This window comes from Periophthalmus magnuspinnatus, chromosome 4 (genome assembly GCF_009829125.3).
Source record: "Periophthalmus magnuspinnatus isolate fPerMag1 chromosome 4, fPerMag1.2.pri, whole genome shotgun sequence".
Lineage (NCBI taxonomy): Eukaryota > Metazoa > Chordata > Actinopteri > Gobiiformes > Gobiidae > Periophthalmus > Periophthalmus magnuspinnatus.
The window spans coordinates 31,657,568-31,682,783 of NC_047129.1; the positions used below are offsets into that span (position 1 = coordinate 31,657,568).

The following is a 25,216-nucleotide window of genomic DNA, read 5'->3' on the forward strand; positions in this document are numbered from 1 at the left end:
AAAGCTGAGAAAAGCACTTATAAACTCATCACCGTGAATAATTAGAACGCTCTGGATGCATGAGGTAAGTGAGGAATCACCTGGACCACTGCAAACACAGTAAAAATCAGCGTTTTTTTAATACTGTACCAAGACGTCAATCGAAAACACCAAGCTTAGGTGTCCTTTTGCATGAGCTGATGTTGAACAGGCCTTGAATCCATGTGTGATGTTTTTTTCTTTTTCTTTTTTTTTCCCCCAGCTCTCGGTCGCTCTTTGTGTCACCAAGGCCACTGACAGCAACATGGTGAGAGTGAATGACATCCGCTCGCCTCCCGAACATCTTAAAATTCCTCATTATCCACTAACACACGGCCTGCCTCTATTCCATTACTTACCCCGCGTATTGTACAAGCCCCGCGAATTCAATGTAGTGGCTTTTATTGTAGAAAATGAAAAAATGTCGTGTCCCTCTCCGCTCTCCCTGTCCTTGTGCTAATTTAAAATGTCTCATCTTGGCGACGTGTTCAACTGTCTGATTGCCTTAGCGAAACAGAAAAAAAAAAACAGGAGTGTAGTAGCAGGAATCCCTCTTTTCTTTGTCCAAAAGGTGGAAATATACCGTGAATCATGGAGGGGGGAAAAATGCAGTTTCATCAAGAGTTGGTCCAGGGTTTGGTAGCAGCTTCAAACCAGGAAGAAGACATGTCTCTGGGACGTTAAATGCAAGAAACTGGTCTTCACGTTTTTACTAATTATTACATCGTTTGTTGGGATCGTACCTGCGGTCAGTAGTTATCATAGTTTCAATCAAGTGGCAAAAAAGTTAAGAAAAATGGAGAAAAGTACTGGAGTAGTTATACATTTTAATACCTCAATATGTCATCAATACGCAATATTCTATCCAAAAATGCTAAAACAATTAGCTCTGTGCACAATGGCGCCCCCGCGACTTTACTACTTCCTGTCCGATTGTAGCTCCAGGAGGTTTTTGCAGAGTCAAACTAATATTAAAAGATCTAATATAAGATCTAATATTTAAAGATCAGGCAGTGGACAGAAAGTTGCAGCTGGAGGTTAAACACGACACAAATAAAATAAATACCTATTCTGTTTGTGTCTCAATGCTAACGCTAATGCTAATTTTGAGGCATAATAAGTATTAAAATAACACCACAAACTGAAGTATTCTACATATACAATGATTAGTTGGTCTATTTTAATCAATTAGCATTTTAACAGGTTGTTTATTGTCCGATTCTAATAAAAGTGACTGTTAGCTTTGAGACACAATGAGCTAACTAGTGTACTGTTGTGCACAAAGCTGATTGGTACCCCAAAAAAAAAAAGATTATTTGTCAGTTAAAATATTAATATAGCAAAAATAAAGGTGTTTTTTCCATGCTAAACACTACACAAATAAAATGAATACTTCACCAGAGACACTTCTGTGTTTAGAAAGAGATGTGTTTGTGTCTCAATGCTAACGCTAATGCTAATTTTGAGGTATAATAAATATTAAAACAACACCTTAAAGTGAAATATTCTACATATAAAATGATTAGTTGGTCTATTTTAATCAGTCAGCATTTTAAAAGATTGTTTATTGTCCGATTCTAATAAAAGTGACTGTTAGCTTTGAGACACAATAAGCTAACTAGCGTACTGCTGTGCACAAAGCCGAAAAATATGATTATCTACTGATACAGCAAAATAAAGGTGTTTTTTTCCATTTGAAATTTGTAAATTAGATAAGCCTGGCCTTTATTCACAGTACGGTTTAAATTCAGTTACACCAAACGAGAAAAACTTTGGCGTGTCGGTGCTTTTTGCCGATAAATTATTTCACAACCAGGCTATAGATATAGACAAGGTGTTTTGGTTAAAGTTAAGACAGTGGAGCAGGTTTAGGAACTGCGTCTTGGCAAATGATCAAACTATTCACCTTATTCCCCACCCACTTTTGTCTCTAAATGCTCCTAAATCACGCTTTTTGTCGCTCTTCCTGTTAAACGTGGATCCCATTCATTTCGATGGCGATTTTGTGAAAAGTTTTGCCGCTAAAATATGACATGAAGTAGGTTTATTTGTACGTTCATGGACACCAACAAGTCACTGCACAGAATCTCTAGGCTGTGCAGTCCGTATAGAACTTATTTACTGTCAAAATACATATATAATACAACCCGAATGCCAATAGCAGCGCCTCCAGAATGAGGTGAATGAAGGATTTGGACAAGAGTAGTTTTAGTGAAATGAGTCAAACCTGCCATACGCACATTAAGGTCATTCAGTTCTTTCGTCGTACAAAAGCTTTGTCACTCATTCAGGCCAGGATTTAACCTCCAGAGGGACGATCTGGAGGTTTTCACACAGAGGAGGAGCAATAACGGTTTAATATTCAGCTGAAACACTACCACAACTAGTACAAGACTTCAGAAAGCAGTTAAAATGCAGAGTTCGAAACAGGCTATTTGCGTTTGTGACAGAAAGTTCGACCCGAAATAGCCAGAAAACACCGACTCTCCACGTGGTAAACTTAATTATGATACGACGCAAAAGCTCGATACTCAAAACCCGCCTTTGATACAATACGACGACATAAAAAAACACAAAATAAGAACCGTTTATTTAATATTAGCATGAATTCTTAGTAGTTCTAGTATAGATCTATAATGCTAAACGTTCAATACTTTTTAAACGATTAACCAAACTAGTTTCAGTATCGGTTTAGTACATGGGTATAATTGGTATAATAAACACCCAAGTTAACTGTATTATTTAACTCACAAGTCACAATACCAGGAAAGCACAACCAAATATTAAAAAAAACATCTTAAGACGATTCACCCGAAGACGAAAATAAATCAAACTAATTAGATCTGCATCAATATAACTGAGCATTGTATCACTCTGCTGCTTATTGACTCAATTTAGCACAATATTAGAACGACATTAGCGACGCACTCATCTGCTCACGGTGTCCTACTGCCCTCCAGTGGCCGTACTCAAAACTACAGCTTCAAACCTTGCAATAACATTATGCTGGGAGGTTCTGTATGCATGTCTATAGTGGAATAATCAGCAGTTATCACGGTGACACAAGCAAACAGCCTGTTAAGTTTTAAGATTATTGGAAAACTTAAGAAAAAAAAAAGCAAAATGGGTTTAAACGAAGCATTTTCAGGAGCTTGTGATCAATCCGAGCGTTCACGGTTCTGTTTAAAAGTTTGAGTTTTGTAAAAAAAAAAGAAAAAAAAGTGGGAATGACTAACTAAAAAACGGTTGGCTAATGCGAGCTAGCTTGATTGTGATTATATTTTTACGTCTGTTTAATCCCTTAGTCGTCCAGGTCTGATCCTAAAGCAAAAGACGAAGTTTAAACATGTCAACTGGACAAATTTCAACGAACACGTCTTCACTCCTGCAACAGTTTGTCCAGTTGACGTGTTTAAACTTCGTCTTTTGTCGTTGTAATTTTATGCGAGAGACTTGTTTAACAGCGCAAATCAGCTCGACTTTGGAGTAAACAATTATAGTCCGATTCATTTGCTCGTCCGTTTCGGTTTCATCGTTGATTTTCTAACTTTCTGTTGGTTAAATCAGTTCTCATGTTCAGCACTATGTGATTTTGAGCTTTACAAAAATAAACTGAACTGAATATTGTGATAAAAAACAAAGCTCGGATTAAAGTCTCAGACAGAGCAGTTCCTCTAGTTAGCTTCACCCAGCCAGGAAATGTTGATGGCACCAGCTGCACAGAATCAATACAAATAAGTTAGGCCTTTATGGTATAATATATAATTGTCTTTTATATGTACATTTTGAAGTATAAACTTACTACGAATATCAACAGTGTTTGGAAAGTGCAAACTGTTACTATTACAATATACAATAAAATTATATTGATGGATTCTTAAACAAAATTCTTGCACAAAGAGCATCTGTCACTTTAGAGAGAACTCCTTGTATACTCTACTGCACATGTGTCAAACTAAAGGCCCGTGGGCCAAATGCGGCCCGCCACGTCATTTTATGTGGCCCACGACAAAGTAAATTAAAAGGTTTGACGGTCTTAAAATATCAGTTTATCAGGAGATACACAGTTACACAGACGTTTTTTTCACATCTATGCACATCCGTATGCAATATTTGTAACTTGAACAAGTAATAAATATAGAAATGGTTTAAGATTAAAGTAGATTAAAAAGTAGTTGCATTTATTTTACATTACATTTGATTACATTTAGTTCTTAGAGTCACATCTGGCCCTTTGTTGATGTGGCCCTCTGTGAAATGAGTTCGACGCCCCTGCTCTACTGCGATGGCTCTCAATATTTTCTCACCAACTACCAGCAAAGAAAAGATTTGGCTTCCCAAGTTCCACCAGATCTAAACCAGGTCTATATTTGAACTATTCCAGGTCTAATCTCAGTCTAAAAATGGACTACATCATGGCCGCTGTCATTCTGAACAAGACATTATCCAAAGAAGGACAAAAAAGTGGGTTAAATGAGCTCTTTTCTATATTAAGCGAAGCCACAAACTGAAGAGCTGTTGAAGTACAATCTGAAGTAGTGCAGGTACTACAGTTTGAGAAACACTGAGCCACACAGTCTTTATCCTTTTATACAGAGCTGAAGCCAAACTCGAGATGTGATACAAGCTTTGTGTTTTATGTTTCATTCAAGGACATTCTGATCATGAGTCATATGATTAAGTTTGATAAGTTTATGATAAATGTTCTGGCAGCAGGAAAGTTCTAGCTCAAGGACGTAAAGGGAGTTATTTAGTTGCATAATATTTGAAGTATGTATGTATATATATATATGTACGCATTCAAACATGGAGCAGATTAAAGCGCCTCTGACAGGTTAGACTACTCATTTTACTAAAAACACAGTTAAGATCATTCTTTTTAAGATGTTGCTTTAAATAAATAAATAAATAAATAAATAAATAAATAAACTAAAAATAAATAAATACAACTAAAAATAAAATAAAAATAAATAAATACATAAATAAAAAATAAATAAATAAACAACTAAAAATACAATAAAACTAAATAAATACATAAATTAAAAATAATACAAATAAATACAAATAAATAAATACATAAATAAAAATAAAAATCACACTTTGTTTCCCAGTTTGGTCATTTTTAGGTTTAAATATTTACTTCCTGATTTGAAAATAGACATCACTTTAAGGAATTCTTTACGTTACCTAGCAACTATATTGTACACTGGGGCAAAACTCAGTGTAATGTGTTTCATACATGTAAATTGTGCCTACGTTTTGGACAGAAGCGTGAGATCATTGATGTGTTTTAGAACGCTTTGCTTCCTGTAATTTTCAACATTTTTTTTTTTTTTATTTGCAAGATGTTTTTTAATTGGTATAAAACTATAATTTATATTTGCAACTGGTTTTATCTCACCAGATTAAATACAAATGCATGCAAACATCATACAAACCCACCATGTTATTATTATTATATTTTATTTATTTTTTATTATCATTTTATTTATTTATTTTTTGCCTTTTTCTTCCAGTCTATATTCGTTCTCACAAATTACTAGTACTATCACCGTCCTCTGCCGTCTCCACCTTACCCCCGTCCAAAATCACGGAAATATCAGACACATATGTATGGTCACTATATTTGCATTAAATAAATAAAAATAAATAAAAAGTAAAAAAAAAATAAAAATAAAAATAAGTAAAAATAAATTTTAAAAATAAGTAAAAATAAATATATAAATAAAAACTAAATAAATAAACAAACAAACCATATATACTTTAAGGTGGAAACAATTCACATGATGGCCAGAGGTGGCAGCAGAGTCTCATGTACAGTTCAAACTCTGTACAGTGGATTCACAATGACAAACTGAAGAGAGAAATATAATGGACATTTTTTTACTTGTATTTATTTTATGTATTTAACCCTTATTCAACCAGGAAAACCTCCCTGAGTTTAACATCAACATTTATTCCCATGATCTTCTGTGGAGAAAATACTGACTTAAGAATTGCTTTTTGCTGCTTTTGGCATAGAAACAAATGACAAGATGCGATTTAACTGGAAGCGGTACCTTTATTTGGAGAAGCCATGAACTCCAAAGACTCTTAAGAGTTTTTTTTTGTTTTTTTTTTTACATTCTGTTGGACAAATTGGCAACGATAACACCAGATATGTCACTGCCAGGTACCTAAATAAAACACTGTGTGCACCATTTCTGTCCTCAGAGTCTATATGAAGATTAACAGTCAAATCAAGTTACAGATTTACAAAAGGACAGAGTTGCAGGATACATAAAAAAATATAAAACTTTTTTTTTAAACATGGTGATGATTACAATTTAGTTTTGGCTATGAATCAGTTAACACTTTGTATAGTCATAATGGGACAGCATAAAGACACCAGTAAAGTTCTGTTATTTTATGTTTTCAATGCAGTGACTAGCGTTTAAATAAAAATAAAAAATAAAATAAAAAAAGATATCCTGCAAACAAAAGCCATTCACAGTTTTGTTAACAGCAGAAGTGTAAGACTCTAGCAATCAAGGTACAAGATACTGAGCGGGTTTGAACCGGGAAGTAAACTTTCCTAACGGCAAAAAAATCAGTAGAAACAAGAAACAAAAGGAGTAAATCATTCCCAATGTCATTATTTTGACACTAAAGCTGCACCATGGAACATTTCTGGTGTAAAAAAAACACTTGTATCCACAGAGATGTTGGAATGTTCCACAGTATCTTGGTTTTATTTGGTGTTTTTATTTTATGGCTCAAAAATTCATGCATTTTTTTCTGTGGGTGGGGTCCTCTCTCCACAGATCTGACCTGTTTCTTGGCCTGTTAACGCCATCTACGCCGTTCCGTGAAGATAGGTACGTTTAGGACTATCCACTGGGTTTCAGAATGCAAATATATATATATATGTATTAAAAAAAGGTAAAAAAAATTGTAAATTAAAAAATAATAATAATTGTAAAAATAATAATAAAAAAAAAAAAAGTCATGCATTTTTCCTGTGAGTGGGGTCGCCTCTCCACAGAGCTGGCCTGTGTCTTGGCCTGATAACCTCATCTGCTTCATTATGTGAAGATAGGTACATTCAAGACTATCCATTAGGTTTTAGAATGCAAAAAATAGATAAAAAAAAAAAAAAAAAAAAGGCAAACAAAATAGTAAAAAAAAAAAAAAAGTTAAAAAAAAATTAAATAAATCATGCATTTTTCCTGTGAGCGAGGTCGCCTCTCCACAGATCTAACCTGCGTTTTTGCTTGATAACGCCATCTGCTTGGGTCCGTGAAAGATAGGTACGATTAACGGTTTCAGAATGCAAAATAAATGTGTACGGTTGCTATAGCGATGATCAAATTAAAACAAAATACCATATCTTTTGGATGGCGAAAAGTCCTTAAAATGTCGTGGGCAGGAAGCTGAAACCCATAAATACTGCAGAACATTCCAGACGAAGCAGTAAAATCTCCATGGAGACAAGCGAGGAGGCAAACCGTCCACCAGATGAGTTACGTAGTGCATCTTTAAGCTTAATTCCCTCTATAGCACATTGTTGTCATGGTGAAAAGCTTTATGTTTTTGGCTTCACTCCCTTCTCTTTCTCAAACTGTTCGATCTGACTGAAAATATCCAAAAGGTTCGCAGGGAGATCCTTCTTGGCTTTGTCTTGTCTCGTACTATCCTCAGTTTTTACGTTACTACTACTACTACTACTACTTGCCTTCTCTCCGTTCCCTCTTTCATACCTACCAATTTCCAAAGAACTCCTCCTCGAAGAATCACTCCTGGCGTATTTCGGATACTCTGAGGGAAAACTGGACCTCCGCGAATGCTCCGAATCCACTGAAGAGGTCGAGATGCGGCGTCTAGCTTCCGCGCTATCCCTCCGTTTAGCGTCGCTACTTCTTCTGTTGTTATTATCCTTGTAGCCGGGACTGCCGCCATCTTGTTTTCGCTCTTCATCCGATATCGAAACCCTCCTGTCCTGACTAAACTTGGCTTTCGTGAACACATCCTTAACCGCAAACCCCGGTCCACCTTTTTGGTTAAGAAACGTAGCTGACGTTATCGGAGGAGCCGGATACCACTCTTCCTCCTCCTCATCCTGCTTGCTTCGTTTTCCCTGATCGCTTTTCCGGCTCTCCTTGGAAGATATTCGGCGATGGCGTTTGCTAGACCTGTGTTTTTTCTTTTTTTTCTTTTTTCGGGATTTGCGACGGGAGCTAGAGGAAGACGAGGAAGAGGAGGAGTTACTGGAGGAGGAGGACGTGGAGGAGGAGGATGTGGAGCGCTTGCGTTTTTTCTTCATCCTGAAAAGACGAATTACAAAGATTTAACTGTTTCCTTTTATCATTATATCATTTGATTTATATGATTTATTATTATCTAACTATTTTAATATTGTATGTTTTTTCTGATTATTTTGTTTATACGATTTATTATTTTCTAACCATTTTATTATTTTATGTTTTTTTCTTCTTTTATTTCTGTTGTTTTAAGGCTGGTAATATAAATTTTGTTGTTTATTTTATTGTTTCTGTCTTTGTGATGGATGCAGTTGAGTAACATTTTTGTTTATAAAATGTTCTACAAAAACTTGGACTTGAGTTGTTTTTGTCTTTTGTTTAAAATTATAGCGGTATCATTTTATTTAAAACAAATTTTGGTGTAAAAATGTCACTTGTTGCCTCGACTGGTCACACAAAGCACTGGTTAAGACAAAATACATTAAAAACATACATTTTATCACTTCAATTCAGACAAACAGACAATGGGAGGCCAACGTAAATGCCTTAAACTAATGTGTATTTTTAAGAAAGTTTTTAATCATTGTGGTGACACTGGATTTTAATTGATCCAGGACTCACCAGACATGAGTCAATATCAAAAGACGATATTATCTGTGGTATTTTTTTTCCTGTATTGTAGTGATGCTTTTTTAAGGTCCTATATTACGCAAAGTTTACTCTTCTGAGCTTTACACCTTGGTAATGCTGTTCCCTCATCAAAAACAGACCTGGAGTTGTGTCTTTCTACATCTCTAAAGCTACAAAATGCTCTGTTCCACCTTGTGATGTCATCAAGTGATCATTTTCAAGTTAATCTTTTACCTTTTGTTTAGTAGAGATGGGAATTTTCAGAGCTGAAATTATCCAAATGATTCTAGAAATGGAGGTGCGCGGAGTTTAAAAACGCAGTGGAGCACTTCCTGTATCGCCACGTGATGACGTCACAAGGTGGAACAGAGCGTTTTCAGTTCGAGACAAGAGCTCAGTCTAAATACGCAGGGTTTGTGTGTTAAACATGTGAAAAAAACAACACTCCAGGTCTGTTTGTGATGAGGAAACAACATTATAACATAAATCAGACAATAGTGTAATATATTCGCCCTTTAATAGACCCAGCCCTATTTTTGCACATGTCAAAATAATCCTAATATAAAGGTCACTCACTTATATATGTATTTTTTATTTATGTATTTTTTTTTTTTGGTAATTGTATTTTTTATTTTATATATAGATTTATATTTTTATTTTTTTTATTGAACGTTCAGTGTTTTCTTACTATGAGCATCACATAGGTAATTATCTTGTAAATAAAATAATTGATAAAAAAAATCGTTAAAACAGAAAGCTTTGGGGGAAGTGTCTGGGGTGAGGAAAGATAAACAGAAGTAAATTGATGGATGGCTACAATTGTACTGTAACCAGCCACTGTTGTTTAATGAAATGTCATGGATTTATTATAATATTTAACAGTTTTTTGTCTCTTCATGACGTTTTTCAAAAAGGAAAATGACTCAGTTGGACTAGGATACGTATATTCAACCAAGTCAAAAAGCCTTAATCCTACATTTTAAAACATCATTAACTTTAATTTCCAAAATCCAAACTTACCTCTTCTCGTCTTTTAAGATCTTACGTAACTTGTCAGCGCTCGTCTGACTGTTCTTAGTTTGAACCTGCTCCTTCTCCTTCGCCATCGCTTCTTCTCTCAAACGGATGGATTTCTTTACAGCCGCAGCACGGGGCCACGAGTTTCAAAATGGCACCCACAAGCCCGTTTTTAAAGTACAAACGCATGCAATATAAAACCAGTTGCATGCAGGAGGAAGCCCAGCAAAAACAAGCCATTTTCAAGCCATTTTCAAGTCATTTTTCGCAAAAGTTGAGTGAAAATTGATGGTGCGGTTAAACAGAGAAAGGATGAAAGTGAGTAAATTAACAAAATGAATCATGCCAAAAGGATAAATGGGATCAGATGAGCGCCATGGCAGCAGAAAGCGTGAGTCGTATCAGATCAAATGAATGCAGAAGTAATAGAAAGTGTTAGTTACATATTAAGATTATTAAAATTAGAATGAAAAACAGTTGTACCCCATCAGAACGAGGTGGTCGCGTCGTTACCAGGTTAAGAGCAGTTTAGGGTCCGTAGCGTCCAGTTGAAGTGGCGTTTTCATTTTGATTGTCGGCGGTCGCGTTGTTTTTTTGTGTGTGTTTTTTTTTTACCCCAGATGACACGCAGAGGACAAGTCCGTGGCAGCCGCAGGGTCAAAGGTCACAGTGCCGGGTTCACAGACACATAGGCGAAAACACTTCATCAGAATTACAAATTGGACAACAGCAAATTTCACAAAAAAACAAAAGGAAATAAAAGAAGAGAGGTTTGGCTTTTGAGACATTTGTTAAAGGCACGCTGTGTAACTTTCTGCCAGCTGCTCGTTTCTATGGAGATGTAACTGCGTCGTCTTTAATGTTCCACAGTGTCGTAACTTATCCATGTTTCATTTATTCCATTACTGATGGTTTTTGTTGCTTAAATATCCCTCAAAACATCCCTACTCACATGGAAATATTCATGCTCACTGCCATACTGCGGAACATTCTCGGCAAAGCTATGTCATCTCCATGGAGACAAGCAGGTGGCGGACAATACACCAGAAAAGTTACATATTACACCTTTAAGAGAAGACTTTATCACTATTGAAAAGCAAGATAATTTTTATTACAGTATGTACCAGGCTTCAATATCATTTTACTGATTTATTGAAATACTTTATTATTTTATTTTTTATTTACTTAATTTAAAATAACAAATATATATATATATATATATATATATATATATATATATTATTTTATGTATTTATTGTTATTATTTTATGTATTATTATTATTATTATTATTATTGTTATTATTATTATTATTATTATTATTATTAATGCTAAAAGTGAAATTTAAAATAAAGATTAATTTTAAAATCATTTAAGTCTGAGTTTCTTATAAACCAAAGGCAGTTTTTTCAGCGCAGTAACATGACAGAAATAAAAAGTATGATTTCTTAAACCAAACTTCAATGAAAAACTGTACAGTGCAGCACCCCCTAGTGTTTGGTGACGCACACTACAACATGTGTGATGTGTTGTGTGATTGTAAGTACAAAACTTAATCTTTATAATGTACAGTGTGTAACTTTCTGGTGATGGGAAGTAACCTGATTGATTCCATGGAAACGGAAAGATATGATATGTTAATGCCATACTGTGAAACATCATAGTCACAACATTTCCATGGAAACAGGCAGGAAGAGGCCAAAACAAAAAAGAGTCAGGTTTGTGGAGATGCAAGACGCTGAGAGTAAGGACACGTGATTTTCTATGTTTTTCAGTGCAATAAAAACATCCAAAATGAAAAAAAAACAAAAACTGCTCTTATTTTAGTGCATTTTTTATCTAAAATATGACACAGTGCAGCTTTAAATCACAGTAAAGTTGTGCTGCGGTGTCTGATGTGGCCAGCTCACCTGTATAGTTTCAGTGATTTTGTTGAGAGCGTCCTGGGCCTCGGTGTTCGTCTCATCTAAAGACAGAGCTCTTCTGTACAGACCCTCCGCAGTGACCAGTTTCTCCTGCTCCTCCAGCCTGAAGCAAAGACATACAAAAGGAAACATATCAAGGGATGGAAAACGGATAAATAAAAAGCAAGTTTTCATTTGACTTAGTGCTGTATTACTGTGATCATTTCCAGTAAACTATAACAAAATGGCATCGGTGTTTTTGGATACAAGTGTAAAAGTAAACTACCAAAACGACACGCTGTTCCTCCCAACGGTCACTTTGTATTCTGTTTGAAACTGAGCAGGAAAAAGGTCAGAATTCTCAGGTGGAATTTTGCTGTTTGCTGTCAGAGATATTAAACCTGGTTTATGTTTAATATCTCTAATTCCTCCGTCTATCCACATGAAACAAAAACTAGCTATAAGATTAATACGGCAAGTTGAATTTAAAGGTCCTAGATTACTTATTAAGTATCAACTCTTGTGAGCTTTAAGTCACGTTACAATGTTGTTACCTCCTCAAAAACAGACCTGGAGTTGTGTTTCGGTTCATCCGTACATCCTGCATTATTAGTCTGTCGACATCTCCAAAGCTCAAAATGCTCCGTTCCACCTTGTGATGTCATGGAGTGGTACTTTTTTCACTTAGTGTGTAGTAGAGATTGGCAATTCCAGAGCTGAAATTAACCAAATAACTCTAGTGAAAGTGTGTCGAGTTTAAAAAGCACTTCCTGTATTACCACATAATGACATCACAAGGTGGAACAGAGTGTTTTCTGAGGGTTTGTGTGTTAAACATGTGTGAATGAAACAAAACACAACTCTGAACAGGTCTGTTTGTGATGAGGAAACATTATTTAACGTCAGAAAATAGAGTAATATTAAGTAATATGACGTGGAGCCATTGGTTTTGCTCACATTTTGCTACTGGGAGAAACCATTGTTTATTTCAACGTAATCCAAATAAATAGAACTAACAATAGAACAGGCTGAAAAGGTTAAAAAGGTAAAAGCAAAACCAGTCAAACGTTTGGACACACCTTCACATTCATGTTTTTTTTCCATTATGTTCACTACTTTCTACACTTTATATACACACAAAACACGGAATATATGAAGCAAAACGTATGGAATTATATCAAAAGTCTAAAGTCTAAACTGAATATTATTATTTTTTATATATTTTAGATTCAAATTCCTCAAGGCAGCCACTTTCTCTGTTGACAGCTGCAAACCCTCGTCCTTCTCTCGATGAGTTTTAAGATGAAGTCTCCTGAAATGGTTTTTCACTTCACAGGTGTGAGGCGTCAGGGTCAAGAAATGCCAAGTGTGCAAAGCAGTGATCAAAGCAAAGGGTGGATATTGTGGACGATACACAAACATAATATGGTGTAGAACGTTGTGTTTTCCGTGCAGCAGTGGACATACAACGCACTAAGGGAAAATAACAACTACGCTCTGGTCATTTTGCTTAAGGCCGATCACATTGCTCGACTGTGCTTTAACCCTCTGGTGCACAGCGGTCACTGCAGTGGACAGCGACTAAAACAGAACTTTCTCTTTAATGCATCGGTTTATGTGGTGGAGCCTCTGGAGTGCTCTCTGCTGCCACGCTCCATTGAGGTTAATTCAGTGGTCAGTTGATGTAACTGCAAGTAAATGTCCTCTGGTTTTCTTATTCAGGCCTAAACGTTGCACCTAAACAGTGTTGAAATTTCCCCAAAAAATTGTTGAAATGTTTTTCAAAGCATAAAAAGAAACATGTGTTTGTGTATTTGCAATAGAACACAAGTTAATTCATTTTAAGAGGCAGTTCACAATGTTGTTTCATGTCCTGAGAAGAAAAAATCTTGACCAAGGCTTTCATAATTCATGCATCAGAGGGTTAAATTTCTCTTCGACAAGTATAAAACGTTGGTGCGAGCTCATTTTCTTTAAACTCTACTGCCTTTAACCGACAATAAAGCTCTACAGAACGATCCTCTGCGCCTGTTCTTCATGCAACAGAACAGAAACCAACACCATTTTGAACTAAAATCTAAACATTATAGTTATTTTTAGCTTATCGTTACAGCGCCTGGCCTCCCGCTCCTCCTTCTGTGTGTCTCTCTCTTTCTCTTTCTTTCTTTCTCTCTCTCGGCCTCTCCTGGTTTGCTCTTCAGCTGGCAGTTGATTGACAGCCCCGCTCTACGTGTGATCGAAGGGACAATCAAAGACCCGGCCAATCGTCGCTCTCCACCTGTGGCCGCTCCAGTTTAAAAGGACCCGCCCCTTGTCACTCCTGGCTGCCTGATTTTATTTTCTGGACGGCGTGCCACGTTTCTGACTTTGAATATTGAGCGCTTTGTGAACTTTGGACTTATGCCCGTAACTGAGAAACTTGATCTTTTGTGTTTAGCGTAGAGCCTCCTTTTCTTGATTTTTGTTTGTAGTGTAGCTTTACGTTCTGATTATTATACTCTCACTTGTCCCAACATTAAAAAAAGATACTTATTATTACTATCTTGTGTTACTTCCTTTCTCCCTAGGAAACGGTTTGTAACACCTTCAGTGAGAATTTACAGCATAAATAATCACGTAAATAAAGAAGAACCACAAATGAAAGAGCGTGTCCAAACTTTTGTCTGGTAGTGTGTGCGTCTTACTGTCGTCCTCTCTCCACTAGAGTCTGGCTCAGATACTTCTTGGCGTTTCTGTGATCGGGGCAGTTCTCCAGGGCCAGTTCAAAATCACTGATCGCTTTCAGAATGCTGCCTTTGTTGGCGTACCTGGAAAAACAACAAGATGGACTTGTATAATGTGTATTTGAGTAACTGTATATGTGTAATGGAGGCAGCAGCGAACAGAGGTTACTACAGCTGTGTAAATACTGAACATTGTAATAATTTAATCAAGTAATTTCTAATTGTCAGTGATTTGCCAGGGGATTTTTAATGGAGAGGTCTGCAGCCAATCCTCTGTAGAAGCACGTGGTTTGGAGCAGATGGAGCAGCAACTTCTGTTTTAAATGGTAGTGATTAAACGCCGCTTTTGTTTACGTTCGTGAAATTAAAACTGAAATCTATTTTTATTTGGTTTTCATAAGACAAAATAAAATAGAAAATCACTCATTATTAGGATTGGCCCAGGACTAAACCAGGTGTAAAACAGAAAAAAAAAACTATGCGTGAAGTCTTTTTGAGGATTAATATTGCAAATGAATAGAATTCCTTTGTGCCAGCTATAATTTGAGAAAAATTGGTTGGATGAAATTTGCAATTGTACACCTAAATTAATTAATTAAGTCCCTCTATAAGGCAAAAAAATAAGTCCTTATTATATTGAGAACACAGCAGAGTTTGTTAGCAAAGTCAAGGATCATTATCTGGACGACTGAGGGACAACACAGACGTCTTTTTACGTAATATATTTGTCTATGTCTGAATCCTACTCCACATTACGGCTGCGAGATTAATCACAATCAAATCAAAACCGTAACAAGAATGGACCAAAGTAGCAAACCGCAAATGCTGCAGCTTTTGAATTACACCTTTCGTGGTCTCGCTGTTTCGCAGATTTTTTTTTGCAATTTTGCGTGCTTTTTTTACAGCGTATGATCGCGCATTGTGTTCTTTGTCCTGATTGGCTGTTGGACTGTAGACCATTGTCCATCAGTCTCCTCCGTGCCGTGTCTCCTGTCCAGTACAGAATGTGTTCAGACAAATTTACATAAACATCGGATCGCGGTGTGACTCTGAAGTGCTGTACGTTTGCGATTTGTTTTCTCCCCGACAAAACCCACAATGTCGATGAAACGTTCTGCACCGACAAAGGCGCCGACGAAGGTTTGAACTTTGAGAGAGTTTAAACGAGAGAGAAATGTGAGAAAATGTTAACGCCTGTGTGAGAAAAGTGTATAAAGTGTGTGGTGAGGGGTTTTACAGACAAAAACATGTAGAATAATTGTAAAAAATAAAGCTGATACTTCACGGATTTCGCCTAACCTTATTACATCCTTATCTGTCTTATTCTGCATAAAACCTGCTGATCCTGTAGTTTAGATCTGTACAAACCTGTTCTGAAATGTGATCCTTGTATTAGTTTGTCAGTTTATATGTCCGTCGTCTTGTTAATTCATGTGAAAAACGAGAACTTTAAAACAAAATTCTACTATTAAAACATACATTGCAAATCTAACCACAAAGCCTGTCAGAAAAAAAACACAATTCAATATTTTCCCCACATCCTTCAGCCTTGCTCCACACAGATGTTTCAATAAATATGCAGACAGATCCATAGTTATAGTGTGTTAATGTCAGTGTGTGTGACTTACAGCGCTCCTCGTGCGACCAGAGCTTCTACATTATTAGTGTCAATGTCTAAGGCTTTGTTGTATTCATTCATGGCCTCAACATGGCGCCCGTTCTTAAAGTGGTCCACGCCCGCACGAACGCTACAAATACACAGGGAAAAACAGTTACACTCAATATAAGAATGAAAGGACTCGGGCTTATGCGGGGTTTGTGTGTTAAACGTGTGTGAATGAAACAAAACACAACTCCAGGTCTGTTTGTGATGAGGAAACAACAATATAACATAGATGAAAACATAGTGTAACATGGCCCCTTTAAAGACTGTAAAAATATTACCATTTTAAGGCCCAAGATGCAGACTGCTTTTTCCGAATTGAAGTGGCAAAGTCGTCCTCTTGGAAAAGTTTACTATGAACAAAAAATAAAGGGTAAAGTCAAAAGTCAAAACTAACTGTAAGTTGCTTAAACTTGAGGTTGACATAATACTAGCGTAGGGGCGACCAACACATTATAAAATCTTTTATTTTTATGGTTGCTAAATATGCAGTTTAAGGTTTAAGTTTGGGCTTTACGTCCTGGGGTTTAAGTCCTGAGGTTTAAGTCCTGGGGTTTACGTCCTGGGGTTCACGTCCTGGGGTTTACGTCCTGGGGTTTACGTCCTGGGGTTTACGTCCTGAGGTTTAGTCCTGGGGTTTAAGTCCTGGGGTTTACGTCCTGGGGTTTACGTCCTGGGGTTTACGTCCTGGGGTTTACGTCCTGGGGTTTACGTCCTGGGGTTTACGTCCTGGGGTTTACGTCCTGGGGTTTACGTCCTGGGGTTTTTACGTCCTGGGGTTTAAGTCCTGAGGTTTTTACGTCCTGGGGTTTAAGTCCTGAGGTTTAAGTCCTGAGGTTTAAGTCCTGAGGTTTAAGTCCTGAGGTTTAAGTCCTGAGGTTTACTCCTGGGCTTTACGTCCTGGGCTTTACGTCCTGGGCTTTACGTCCTGGGGTTTACGTCCTGGGGTTTACGTCCTGGGGTTTACGTCCTGGGGTTTACGTCCTGGGGTTTACGTCCTGGGGTTTTTACGTCCTGGGGTTTAAGTCCTGAGGTTTACGTCCTGGGGTTTTTACGTCCTGGGGTTTAAGTCCTGAGGTTTAAGTCCTGAGGTTTAAGTCCTGAGGTTTACTCCTGGGCTTTACGTCCTGGGCTTTACGTCCTGGGCTTTACGTCCTGGGGTTTACGTCCTGAGGTTTACGTCCTGAGGTTTAAGTCCTGAGGTTTAAGTCCTGAGGTTTAAGTCCTGAGGTTTAGTCCTGGGGTTTACGTCCTGGGGTTTACGTCCTGGGGTTTACGTCCTGGGGTTTACGTCCTGGGGTTTAAGTCCTGGGGTTTAAGTCCTGAGGTTTAAGTCCTGGGCTTTACGTCCTGGGGTTTACGTCCTGAGGTGTACGTTCTGAGGTTTACGTTCCTGGGGTTTACGTCCTGGGGTTCAAGTCCTTTAGTGTTTCTTTGCAGACAGCCATGATCGTGCAGGGGGCGTCTCTGTTAGTGTCGTGTTTACCTCTGCAGTCCCCTCATGAGTGAAGGAGGCTGAGTGTCGCTGACTCCTGCTCTCTCCAACAGGTAGTCCACCACGCACGGGTTCTGGTAACCATGACAACCGCTCATAATGCGCTCGTACGTCTCGGTCGAGTCGTTGGCGGCGCGTAAACTTCGGCTGGAAGAGAGGGGAAAGTTGGATTTGTGTTGAAGTTTAGGTCAGAATCTGGGTTCATTGCATCATTTCCATTAATTGCATTAGTTCCATTCATTTAATCTGTTCTTCAGAAGGGAGACGTGAGTGAGTTGACTGAAAATGTGGTATTTTTTGGTACATAAATTACTAGTCAAAAGTTTGGACACGCGGTCTCATTCAATGTTTTTTTATTTTTATTACTTTCAATAACTCTACTAAATATTTTTCGACAAAGCAAAGTGGGACTACTTTAAGGATTTGAATATAAACGATTATAAACATATTTAATAGTTATTCAACATTTTTCTTCACTGCATAATTCCATAAATCCTGTTTCATATATTTAATGTGTTTCATATGTATCTAAAATGTAGAAAGAAGAAAAAAAACGAAAAAAAAAAACGGGTGAGTCCAAACTTTTGACTGGTAGTGCACATATTAAACTCACGATTAACAGGTTTATTAAAAATACACATTGTTTCCTAGTACTTTTTCTCAGCGTAAATAGTTGTTTTTGCATGAACTCCCCCTGCAGGTGTAGTCTTGTGAGTGCAGTTTGGGTCAGATACATAGAGATATATAATAGTTTTGAGAGCTTTTGCCACGCCCCCTTTTTAGTCGACGAATCCATGGGCAGAACGCGTCTATATCCGATCCAGAATTTCTCAAATGCTCATCGTGACTTACTGTGGTGAGATTTCAACAGGATGTGTACGACAACGCAAAGATATGCCGCCATAAACCGAATGTTTTTTTCAAAGAACAACAACTTTGAATGTGATATCTGTAATCTCACTGTGTCTCAAACAAAATGTACAGCCTTTTCAGAAAATGCATAACTTTATCTCTGCTGACTTGTCTAACTAATGGCTGTGTCTTTTAATCTTTACTTTCTGTTCGACTCCTTCCATATAAAACACTAAAGTCTAAATACTACAGCTGCTATCAAAAAGATTTAAGGCACATTTAGGGCTCTGGGTGGAGAAAAGGGCTGCAGAAACTCCCTCAAATAAAGAAGACCCACAGAATACGCACACTTAAACTTTAAAATTCAGTCATTTTTAATTGTTAATGGTCCACAGCCAAAACTCTGTCAGTAAAAGCAGCTGGTTTGGAGCAGACTTGTTTGTTCTTCTTTGCTTTAATTGCAATTTTTAAAGTCTATATTGTTTAAAATCAGGAAATTAATACATACAGAAAGCCATTTATTTGTTCTTTAATAGGCAAAATTAAAACAAATAGTAAATGATGATCGATCAATATGAGGATTTTGCCTTAAACCTACATTGGGATCAATCATAAAATGTGATATTTCTTGTCAATAATTCAAAATATTTAACCATTTTTCCTGCGATTAAACATAAATAAACATAAATCACTTTGTTGTGATTGATCAAACTTGTATCTGGCAGAACTGAAAAGAAAACGAAAGATGTTTTATTTAAAGGTGGATGTAACTTTTCTAGTTGAGGGTTCATCACCTGCTTAATTAAGTTTAACGCCACAGTTCATCTCCACAGAGACAAGAAAGTGAAACGACTAGGCCAAGAAAGCCCTTTTCATAATAAGAATGTTTACTTTTCTAGATATTCAGGAGTAAAAAAAGGAGTAAAAACACCTGTGTCTGAATAAATGCAGATGTTTTATGCCATACTGTGGAACATCTCAGGCAAAACATCTCCATGGACACCAGAAGTAAAATTACCTATAGTGTACAGGCAGCTCCTCGCGGGTAACCACGCCCAGTTTGATGTGCTCCAGACCTGGAGAGAGCGCCGCCTGGTGGAGAGATACTGTGATTTTCTCCTGATATCGATCGATGTCTTTCACTCCAGCTAAAGAACATAAAAAATAAATAAATAAAAACAAATTTAGATTAGACAGATGGGTAAATTATTGTTTTGAATGTCTGCAAAATGAGAATACAGATAGACCAGTAAGAAAACTGCAAACAAGCTGTAAAAAGAGGAGATGAAAGAAGCAGATTCATCTTTCAAATAAGGCTAAGATTAAATTTTCTACAATTATGCGTGTAATATTGAGGTGAATTCACTTCAACACTTTTCTGATGAGTGACAAAAACATTATTAGGTTATTTGCAACATGAGAATAACAGATAGGAGAATTGTATAGAATGTTTTCATACCTCTTATGAAGTCTCCAATCTGATAATATGACAGAGGATCATCATGGCTGCCAGTCGTGGGGATTTCTCTTATATGACAAAGAGCCTGAAATGAACACAGCATTTGAGACATAAATGGTCACACTTAGGTTATTTATTCCAACGACTACTATCAGAATACCAGATATTGTACTGGTCTGAAACAAAACAAAAATTGCTGTTATTTGGCTCATATTATCTAAGCCAGGGGTCACCAACACTGTGCCCGCGGGCGCCATGTCGCCCTCAAGCCCCACATGAGTCGCCCGCAGACCGGTTCTAAAAAAATCGCACAACTCACTAATGAGCTGCATCTAAAATTTAATTTTATTCTGTTGCTATTTTTTTAATCACCCTTGCGTTTATATAAATGTAAAAATGACACTATCTTAAACATATGTTCATTATACGTGAAGTTTAGATACGTTAAGGTGAACTCTGACCTACTCAGTTCAAAGGTCAGTATTGTGCACGTGACAAAATCAGTGCTCCACTCGTGAGCGCTGCGGAGACGCTGAATGCAGTGAAAAAGTCACACAAAGCAGCCGAGATTTATTTAAAAAAAATATAAGTGGATTTTTCCACTTCCAACATTACATAATTGATAACTTTTTGAAACACGGTGCAATGTGTATTATTTATGTTTTGTTAAAAAGGTTTGTCAGTCGATAGTGAAAATGGGACACTTTTCCAATGAGATGCAGTGACGTAAGTGTCATCTGGAAACTGAACAATTACTAAGATTAGTAAAGTTAAAGTGCTGAATACTGATATCTGTTTCTCTCCTTGCTCGTTGTTGATAATTATTGTGAGAAACCATTAACATGATCAGTGTGTTCACATAGATGATTATCATTTATCATTATTAATAATGTTTAACTAAAGGCAAACTGAGCAAACTTGTTATTTCAGAAGAGCGTCTCAAACTGGTCGCCCTTCGTATGACTCAGTGCCCATGAAGTAGCTCTCAGGTTAAAAAAGGTTGGTGACCCCTGATCTAAGCTACGTCAGTCTGTGTGTGCCCATGTGTCATTCCCAGTTTATCTTCATTGCATCAGTTTTGTCTTTTGAACAGACACATGAGTCGTCTGTGTAATCCCTCAGTCATTCAGGTAAGAGCGATAGATATTTTTAGATCCAATACAGATATATGGTATTTGTCTAGCTACTGTGACTGATTTTAAAACGTAAAACAAGGCCCACAAAGTTATGTTAAGTTGACGTAAAGACCACAAATTTACTTATTACGTATTTATTTGGGATATCAAATAAATTGTTACATGTTTGTGTAACGTGAACCCATATGTTTAGGCTAATTTCCATTTAATAACTCATGAGTTCCTAGTAAAAGAAAAAATCCATTCTGTCAGCTGAACAAAAAGTTTTAGGGTGAAGATATGTCTCTGCTCATCCAAAAAGAAACATCAGAAAAAACATCTTCACTCTTTTCAACTTTTTGTCCAGTTGACAGAATGGAATTTTTCTTTTACTATGAACTCATAAGTTATTAAAATGAAAATTAGCCTAAAATTAACAAAAAAAGAAGTTAATTTGTGATCTTTACTTCAACTTCCCATATGTTTTGTGGGCCTTGCTTTACATTTTAAAATCTTAGTATTGGTTATCGCCACAGTTGGATCCAAAAACATCCACATCTCTATCAAGAGGAGCAGAATTATATAATGTTTAATATATCGCTATTCTAATAATCTTTACCGAAAGGTCCAAATCTTCTATGTCTCTCTTCAGGCCTCCGGCAGTGCAGAGCAGAGTGAGAAAGAAGCCGTATTCTCTGATGTTGTTAATTCTTCCCACCACGATGTCCCCCCTCTCCAGGTCTCTGTACAACATGGCTCTCCTCTCATCGTACGGCACCTCCATGAATAACTCCAGCGGTGGCATTATGGCATAAGGCTCTGTAACACAAACACAGAAATGTAACAGTACATACGTGATGTTTAGCTACTCTGGCGACATCTGGACACCAAACAGAAGAAGAAGTATGAGACCATTTTGAAATGATTGGGTTTCAGATGACACCACAGCTTTCTAGAGTCCAATAATATCTAATACAGGATACAGATTTTTGTTGTAATACAGTGAGTTATTGGGTCTAGTCAATAATGGAAAGGATCAGATTCAACATTTGTGATTTCACCGTTTAGATATTTTATGTCAAAGTACAATACAATCAAAAGGAAACTGTGACTCTTGACCCCATATGGACACCACCAATAGCAAGAGTAGGTGGAAATCTGTTAACTAGATGGATATATTTAGAGTGAACACATTTCCCCACTGATTCCAGTAGCTTTTACACTTCTGAACTCAACTTCAAAGCTCCGAACAATTATTTTAGTCGTCTACTAGTCAGTGATTCATTTTTCTTTGAGTCGACTGGTCAAAACGATTATTTCTGGTGTACTCTGACACTTTTTAAATACATTAGAAATCAAACAATGTTGAAATAAGGTGCCTTCAGTTACCTTATTTCTAAATACTATGGAAGGAAATCTACATCTCTATCCACATTATGACTTGCATTAATACTGTCTGTTTAATGCGCTAAATACATTGTTACTTCTGACTAAATCCTTGAATTCTTGAATCTACATTTTTGTATTATTAAATCCAACTATCAAAACTAATCTGTATTATTAGGGTATTTTGGCTTCTTTAGGTTTAGGATTGTAGAGTCCAAATAATTCTAAATGTTTTTTATAGTCGACTATTCAGGATTAGTAAATTAAGCATAACAAATTGACCACTTTAATACTGTTTTTAAACCAAAGTTAAAACCAATAACCAGTCAAATTTCAAGTTTTCAGAGTAAAGTAGTCAGGAGAGACAGTGGTTAAGAGTAAGGTTTTCCCTTTTCTAAACTTGGCCCTACATGCAGTACGTTGCTTAAGAGAAAACTTTACTCCTAAATCTGTTTATTCCACAGTTGTAGTACTCCTACACAATCACAGAGCCACACCTGTAGCTTCTTCCTCTTCATATTCCGGTCTCTGGGGTTTACTGATCCTCCATGAAGGACAGAAAAGGAGATCAGCTTTCCTGGCGATAAACTGCTCCACGAGGCTACTGGTGCTGTTCTTCTCAGCCTTTCTGCTCAGAAATGTACAACATGTGGTTAGTATTACACAGCAGTACCACCAAGTAAGGTTAAAAAGAAGTAATTGAACGTGGTAGTCTAGATCTTGTGTTATCCTGTTTCAATAATTTAAGTTTCTACAGAAAACAAACCACTGTGTATTGTGAGTCTTTTGCAAACAACAAAACATTGTTAAATATTGAACCTGCTAACTCTGCAGGTTAGACCTCTATTAACATGCTCTAAAATGCTTGTGACTCTTGTATTAGTTTAGCATTTCAGATTTCAGTCTTCTCTCAAATATTAATACTCTTGGGCATGTTTAAAATGAGAAGAATGCACCTATTAAAACATAAACTGCAAATCTAATCACAATGTTTGTCAGAAAAATTGCAACTGGGCATTCTTTCCAAACAGTTCAGCCCTATTGTCATGTTTTAAATGTAATAAAGCCTGTTATAAAGCAGCCTGTGCCTTACCCTTCCTGCGTGGCCTTGCTCAGGTCCGCTGCCGCCGCCTGGAAGTCCGGGTTTTCAGTCTGTTCACACTGGAGCTTTTTAAACAGCGAGGCTCCGTGAAAAGTCACACACTGCTTCAACAGCTCCCTGTCCATCCTCCTGCAGCTTCACATTCTACAACAAGGACAAAATAAAGACCAATCTAGCGTCCTGCATGGCTAAAAACATGTACGTGGACACGTTAGTCTCTCTACCGTGTCGTCTTGTCTTTTCTTCTTATCAAAACTATAAACTATAAACCCTTTGAGCACGAGCTTAGTTTAGCTGTTAGCTAGCTATTTTTAGCCAGTTGAGCGTATAAAATCAACCATCGCCTTTGTGCACGTAGTTTGGCGTCCCAACATTAGAAAATGGAACGAAATAATATTTTAGCACAAATATATTATTCAAAAATAAGAGATTAAACAATCAAAACAAACATCTGTGCGCAGCAGAGGAGCAGGAGCAGTTTCTACAGTGCGCATGCGCAGTGTGTGTTACACTCATATGTGTCGTAGAGAAACAAGAGCTCATCATCATCGTGACGGTCTTTGGCAGTGAAATGATCATGGAAACTGAACATGAAACTGTTTTTATGACGGTCAATCGTGGACAAATGATCCAAAATCTATTTTCACTTCAAATGTTTATGAAAGTGATGAAGTCAAAATAAACACATAGGCTGCATTGTCAAATTATAGGGCAATATGTTATGTTGTTATGTTACATTCGAGTCTATTTTTAGTTTATTTTTTTAAGTCTGTTTTTTTTAATTATTTTAAGCTATTTATCTATTATCTTGTTTTATTGCATGTACCATTTTCCTTCTGTTCTTTAACTGTGCAGTGCAATACTGGAATTTCCCCACTGTGGGACTAATAAAGGCAGATCTCATCTCATCTTATCTTATCTTATATTAATATGAGGAGATGAATTTAAAAACATTAGTTGAGATCACTTTTTTAGTATTAATAATATTTTTAGAAGTAATAATAAAAAGTTTAGGAGAGTCCTGGAGAGGTGGGAATGAAGTTCTCTCGTGCTCATCTGCTGTTCTGTGCGAGTGGCCTACAAGCATCATATATTTATACAAATAGTTAATCTGCAAGAATATATGATTACATTGTCTTTTTTGTGATTTAAATTGACAGAGCAGTGACTCGTTTGGTGTCACTGGTCACTACAAAAGATGTGACATTTGGACACACACTGTTACTCCTGGGGCTTGTGTGTACACGTTTGTGATACTGTCGAACAATTTCATGATAGTGTCACATTAAAACGTGATACTGCTGAGTTTTATTTAAGTACAGATTTGGCACTTGTACGCTGCTGTAGTCTTTGTTTTTTCTTATTGTACAAATTTCTAAGATTTTAAGCTTTTTTGTATATATCTAACACAAAGTACACAAAGTATGAACACAAAGTACACTGTTTTATTGAGTGTTATTTAGTGGTACCTGAGACGATGGCCTTTCACATTTGTTACAGACTTAACACTTGAAAGAGACAAAGTGGGACAGAGGGACAGAGTAAGACGTTTTTTTACTGCGTCTACAAATGTGCTCCAGTTCAAAAGAGCCATTTTGTTACTACTGCTACTG

General features: G+C 36.8%; 1 protein-coding gene and 1 long non-coding RNA gene across 3 annotated transcripts in view; both read right to left on the bottom strand.

The window, feature by feature from the left end:
* The window catches only part of LOC129456214 (uncharacterized), a 508,652-nt gene that overhangs the window by 468,589 nt on the left and 14,847 nt on the right, over positions 1-25,216 (bottom strand). The window lies entirely within an intron of this gene.
* Positions 7,256-24,091, bottom strand: ttc14 (tetratricopeptide repeat domain 14). Of its 2 annotated transcripts, XM_033965762.2 has the most exons (12): positions 23,595-24,091; positions 22,999-23,129; positions 21,735-21,934; positions 20,001-20,085; positions 19,560-19,689; positions 17,681-17,836; positions 16,476-16,547; positions 16,160-16,279; positions 14,493-14,615; positions 11,815-11,932; positions 9,909-10,021; positions 7,256-8,321 (listed from the first exon to the last, which is right to left on the bottom strand). In XM_033965762.2, the coding sequence occupies exons 1-12, from the start codon at positions 23,726-23,728 to the stop codon at positions 7,583-7,585; spliced, it is 2,121 nt and encodes a 706-aa protein (XP_033821653.1). In that variant the 5' UTR covers positions 23,729-24,091; the 3' UTR covers positions 7,256-7,582. The 2 variants fall into 2 exon arrangements, with proteins under 2 accessions (XP_033821653.1, XP_033821655.1); XM_033965764.2 differs by lacking the exon at positions 9,909-10,021 and having other exon boundaries at positions 8,179-8,321; positions 23,595-23,860.

Excerpts from the sequence above, each read along its gene's own strand:
- ttc14 (XM_033965762.2), bottom strand. The coding sequence starts at position 23,728 with ATGGACAGGGAGCTGTTGAAGCAGTGTGTGACTTTTCACGGAGCCTCG. Across the intron at positions 23,130-23,594 it reads AGCAAGGCCACGCAGGAAGG|AAAGGCTGAGAAGAACAGCA; the intron begins GTAAGGCACAGG and ends ATTTCTGAGCAG. Across the intron at positions 17,837-19,559 it reads GAGCTGCCTGTACACTATAG|CCGAAGTTTACGCGCCGCCA; the intron begins GTAATTTTACTT and ends CCTCTCTTCCAG.